We start from the raw sequence: 6,000 nt of genomic DNA, 5'->3' as shown, positions 1-6,000 counted from the left end.
CTGATTTCAAATCTTAATAACCAAGCAAGAAGTTATGTTAATCTTATAAACCATTTTAGCTAAATTGATGCTCGTACTCTTGGTTTCCCACTTGGAATGAGTGGCAATAACATAACGGAAATACAGGATATCCATAGTACAACAACCGGAAAATAGATTTAAAGAAAAAAAGGGTTAATTACACGAAAACGGTAAATCCTCCTTTTATCCGAATTAAAAATGTGGATGCAGATATGGAGCAAGTAGGACCGCATGTTAACAATCAGAAAACCACAAGTCCACATTGGCGCAGTCCAAAAAAAGCCGACCCACCGTCTTCAGCGCACCGGTTTTGGCAAGTTGTCCACGGGACCCCCAGAAGACCGTGGAATCCTCCGTACATTGAACCCTTAAAATACATTATATAATATCACAATTCACTTGAAATGAAATCCTCACCTCACATCACATCACCTCCTAACCCATTGTATTAGTCTAGCATTGGTGAAAATTAGACCCAAATCCTGAGGGCATGGCTAATTACGAAGAATAAATACCAAGGGAGCGACGATTATTCTTTTTCGTGTCAATGTATTATGCGTTTATTAGTAATTAAAGAATGAAAAATATGCTTCAACGCGATATACCGGATAATTAGATTTCACATACTTCTTTGATTTGTTCTCACACCGATTTATGATATTTTCGGTTTTAATTAAGTTAATGTGACACGAAAAGAATAATGTAGAGGGAGTGGGTCTGGTAAACAAGGCTAGGTGGCCACTTGGAGTAGATCTCCACTTGGAGGGAGAAATGTCAATGTTGGTTGGAAATAATGTGAGATGCATACATTTATACATACAATGTACAATTTTAAACAATTGATTTATAATTTTGTTTTGTATTTTTGGAGATCGAGATACCAAGGTTGAACCTAGGCAATAAGACAAAACATCAAAGTAGGGGAAGGACGAATCAAATCAAGCCAGGTAAGAGCTAGGTGGGGTTGTAGAGAGAGAGAGAGAAATGGGAATTTCTTGTTGGATGACACTTCGCCCTTTGCCCCATTGTTTTGAGACTTCAATCCTCCAATGCCTATCCAATTCTAATCTCTCTCTCTCTCTCTCTCTCTCTCTCTCTCTCATTGATTTAACTTTAGCCCCACAACCCATCCTACTTCCTACTGCTAGTGGAATGGAAGCCTTCTCTCAATGTTTATCTGCATTCTAATTTGATCAATAAAAGCAACACACCAAAAACCAAATCATAGACTTCACATTTATTTGCACGTTTTGATCAAGCATCCCATATTATTCGCAATTTAGATAAGATTCGCATTTTCATTTATAAAACATATTGTTTTGATCAATTGATTACATATAATCACATCGACTAATAAGTATTATTTGCAATTCATATAAGATTCACATTTTCATTTATAAAACATATTGTCTTGATCAACTGATTACATACAACCACATCGACTAATAAGTATTTGAATTACTCAAATGTAACCGACAATCACACTCTCTTAACCAATTAATTTAACTCATATCGACATTTTCTGTGGATAATAGATTGAAAAGAAATGATACAATTTTGCATTTATTTATATAATAAATTGAGGTGATGGTAATAGAGGAGAGGCCATGCTGGAGGGGTGGGAGAAGCATGCAGGAGAAATGATTTTCAGGGGGGATGAACTTAAACCGAGACAAGGTCCACACTCATGTGAACCCCACCAACTTGTTTCATTGGGACCCACCTCACATACACACCCCACATCCCACACATACTATCACCGTAACTAGCTATCTTGTATCCCCAAGCTACTGCATATAGGGAGAAAGGAAAGGAATGCGGATCTCTTCATCCTAATTCATCAATTTTGGGGATTCGAATTGTTTAAATTTGATCAAACGGTTAAAGTTACTATAACTTTTAAAGTGAGCCCCTGTTTATAGCCGTTGAATCAAATTTTAAATTTGATCAAACGGTTAAAGTTACTATAACTTTTAAAGTGAGCCCTTATTTGTAGCCGTTAGATCAAATTTTAACGGTCCGGATATTCGAACTTGATGAATTAAAAGAAAATGATTAAGAGATGATCCATTTCTAGAAAGAAAGAGGAAGATATATATTATATTAAAGAAAATAAAGTCACACTTAGCAATTGCATACAAATAATATCTAGGCATATTCTCTTCTAATGGTTTTGTTTGATGGAAGAAGCTGTTGATGCCCATTGGAAATCATGGTTTGTTTTTTACAGGTTTTGTTTGATGAAATTCGTCTTTTGATTTTATTTTGCCGTTTTATTATCGTGATTATATAGGATTTTTATATTACCGTTTTAGACATAAATAAACATAAGTGTGCATGTAAAAAAAATTAAGTACCCGAAAATCAATTTCCAGTGTTTGGCACTCTTCAATATTTTTCTCCTTGTTATTCCCTATTTGCCAATAGTTTTTCCCGTTCTGTATATTTTTCTCAATCTCTCGCTCACACAGAATGAACCTTCCTAGCTCTTTACCATCCCAATCCTTTGGGTTGACCCACCACAACCACATCGCGATATCTCCATATATTTCCACACAAATAATAATATTAAAACCATATACAACATACTAACAAGTAAATCCCAAATTAAACCCCCCCTCTCCTATATATATCCAACCTTCAAACAATACCATTTCATCCCCCCTCCTTCTCTCTCTCAAAAGCACCTTCTTACCTCACCTCTCTCTCTCTCTCTCTCTCTCTCTCCTCCTTCGAACATACAACATACATAATCAACAAACAAGAAAAATGGACGGAATAAGCAGCACAGAAGAGAGCACAAGCAGCGACTCCATATCCATTTCCCCACTCCATCATATTGTTACACGTGTGGACCCACTTGCCAAGTCAGCCCCCCAAGTGGCCAGCCTCTGCCGCGTCGGCAGCGGTGCCAGCAGCGTGATTCTCGACCCCGAGCTCAGCAGCGGCGGCGGCACTGGCGGCGTCGAGGCCGAGTCCCGGAAGCTCCCTTCCTCCAAGTACAAAGGCGTGGTCCCGCAGCCCAACGGACGCTGGGGTGCCCAGATTTACGAGAAGCACCAGCGCGTCTGGCTGGGTACCTTCAACGAAGAGGACGAGGCCGCCAGGGCCTACGACGTTGCTGCACAGCGCTTCCGTGGCCGCGACGCCGTCACCAACTTTAAGCCCCCATCCGCCGAACCCATTTCCTCCTCCGACGAAGAAAACGACGACGTCGAGGCCGCGTTTCTGAGCTCCCACTCTAAGTCCGAAATCGTCGACATGCTGCGAAAGCACACTTACAATGACGAGCTGGAACAGAGCAAGCGCAACAACTGCGCTTACGGGAAGCGGTCCCGGACCAATGGACCACTGGGCCTGTTCGGTACGGACAACAGTCGAGTCCCGAAAGCGCGTGAGCAGCTTTTCGAAAAAGCCGTGACCCCGAGCGATGTCGGGAAACTGAACCGCCTCGTTATCCCGAAACAGCACGCGGAAAAGCACTTTCCTTTGCAAAGCGGAAGCGCTGCAACCGTAACGGTAAGCGCTTCTTCCGCTTGCAAAGGAGTGCTTTTGAATTTTGAGGATGTTGGGGGCAAAGTTTGGAGGTTTCGGTACTCTTACTGGAACAGCAGTCAAAGCTACGTGTTGACCAAAGGGTGGAGCCGGTTCGTGAAGGAGAAGAATCTGATGGCCGGGGACATTGTGAGCTTTCAGAGGTCGACCGGACCGGACAAGCAGCTGTACATTGATTGGAAGGCCAGGATGAGTGTGAATAATAACAACAATAACGGGTCAAGCCCGGTTCAGGTTGGTCCGATTCCGATGGTTCGGCTATTTGGGGTCAACATCTTCAAAATACCTGGGAGCAGCGGGGCCGGGTCAGTGGATGCTGCTGCAGCTGCTGCTATCGGCGGAGGTTGCAATAATAATATTGGGAAGAGAATGAGAGAGATGGAGTTACTGGAATTAGAGTTTGGCAAGAAGCCAAGGATCATTGGAGCTTTGTAGCATTTTCTAATTTTTATTTGTTTTTCTCTAGCATTTTGTGAAGTTGCAAGAAACGTGATATGTAAATTAGATGACCCAAAAAAAAAAAGGCTGAGCTGAAGAAAGCAAAGCTTTTGAAATTAGGTGCAACAAATTAATTTGATAAAAGAAAAATTCAAAAGTTGAATTTTCAAAGGATAAGTCAATTTTTGTTGTTAATTTCTGTTGCTAGCTAGCCAAGTGGACTGCTTTCCAAAAAAATCTCTCCCTCTAATGTTCGATTTGTTAAGGGAGGGTTAGGTATGGAAGTGGAAGGAACATTTTGTTGCTTCAGAAAGGCAATAAAGGGACTATTTGGCTTCAATTGGCCAATAAGAATCAACCATTGATTCATTGCTTCTTAGTTCTTACTACACTTTTTTTGACATCTCAGAGCATCTCCGAATAAAATGTCAAATCCTAAGTCATCAAAATCTTACAATTTTTTGGCAACTTAGAGTTCTTATATTTTTCGTGCTAATTTTGACATATGCACCAATTATAAATCATAAAAATTTATTCTAATTGATTTCATTTTAAAAACGAATCAAACAAATATTATTATAATTTTTTGGCCTTTTAGAATTCTTATATTTTTCATGCTAATTCTGATACATGCACCAATTATAAATCATGAAAATTTATTCTAACTGATTTCATTTTAAAAATGAGTCAAACAAAAATTATTATAATTTTTTGGCATCTTAGAATTCTTCTATGTTTCGTACTAATTTTGACGTATGCATCAATTATAAATCATGAAAATTTATTCTAATTTATTTCATTTTAAAAACAAATCAAATAAATATTATTATAATTTTTTTGGCATCTTAGAATTCTTATATTTTTCGTGCTAATTCTGATATATGCACCAATTATAAATCATGAAAATTTATTCTAATTGATTTCATTTTAAAAATGAGTCAAACAAAAATTATTATAATTTTTTGGCATCTTAGAATTCTTATATTTTTCGTACTAATTTTGACATATGCATCAATTATAAATCATGAAAATTTATTCTAATTGATTACATTTTAAAAACGGGTCAAGAATATGAGTCAGAATAAGAAGAGAAAATTTGACATTGACTTGTCAATCATTCAATTAATGTTTAACATTTATGTTTTGACATATACAGTAAAAACGTTCTTAAACCATGTAGTATATGTACCTAATAATGATGGTTTTTAAAGTGAACAAGTGGAAATAAATAAAATGGGGATAATTAGCAACACAGAGAGGATGAGAATTAGTTAAAAATTGATTATATTCAATGGATTTAAAGTTGAGACGTCACATTGGTTGAGAAACATATACTTTATTCGATAAAAAAATGTGTTTAAAAACGGTGTAATGGATGACAGAAATCCGCGAAGGACCATGAAAGCAAGTAGTAATAGAAACACGTTGGCTACACCAGTATGGCTTATAGGTTGCCAGCTGTAATGAAGGAGATGTTTTGCTTTCTTACTTTCAAGTTCACTCTCTTACGTAGAGATTTTTTAATACATCGAAAATATAGTTCGGTATATTAAGTGTGAAATTTTTAACTAATTGTCTTATGATATTTTGTGTATTAGACTATTTTTCTCAATGACGAAGTCAGAATTTTCAACTAATGGAGGCATGATATTGACTAAAAACACTTTATTGGACCATTTCGTCGAGCACCTAGTAAGTATTTGCTAATTTCTATTGACATATGCCGAAAATTTATGCCAACATATATTGACAACTATTATATGTCGATGTTTCAAAGATATTTCCCTTCGAAATAATTATCCATTTTAATTCTTGGTTACTTCTTATAGTTTGGACATATTATAAATAACAATACTTAGCTACTAAAAAATAAGTAGAAACTTTTATTCAAAACTCTCAGTATTTTAATTACATAGCTTTGTGCTTATAATTAGAACCGTTTATACTATGAATCACATTGTAAAGATCATCTTTGCAAAAAATAAA

The 6,000-nt window shown here is 37.0% G+C and overlaps 1 protein-coding gene across 1 annotated transcript; it reads left to right on the top strand.

Annotated features, from left to right (window-relative positions):
* Positions 1-2,672: 2,672 nt before the first annotated feature.
* On the top strand, positions 2,673-4,372 carry LOC103929223 (AP2/ERF and B3 domain-containing transcription factor RAV1-like). The gene has a single exon (XM_048572084.1). The coding sequence runs from the start codon at positions 2,791-2,793 to the stop codon at positions 4,009-4,011; it is 1,221 nt and encodes a 406-aa protein (XP_048428041.1). The 5' UTR covers positions 2,673-2,790; the 3' UTR covers positions 4,012-4,372.
* Positions 4,373-6,000: the final 1,628 nt, after the last annotated feature.

This window comes from the organism of the source record quoted next, unplaced genomic scaffold (genome assembly GCF_019419815.1).
Source record: "Pyrus x bretschneideri cultivar Hongxiangsu unplaced genomic scaffold, Pyrus_bretschneideri_v1 Contig6, whole genome shotgun sequence".
In the NCBI taxonomy this organism is placed as follows: domain Eukaryota; kingdom Viridiplantae; phylum Streptophyta; class Magnoliopsida; order Rosales; family Rosaceae; genus Pyrus; species Pyrus x bretschneideri.
The sequence above is the reverse complement of the archived record's forward strand: the minus strand, read 5'-3'. Positions and strand labels throughout refer to the sequence as shown.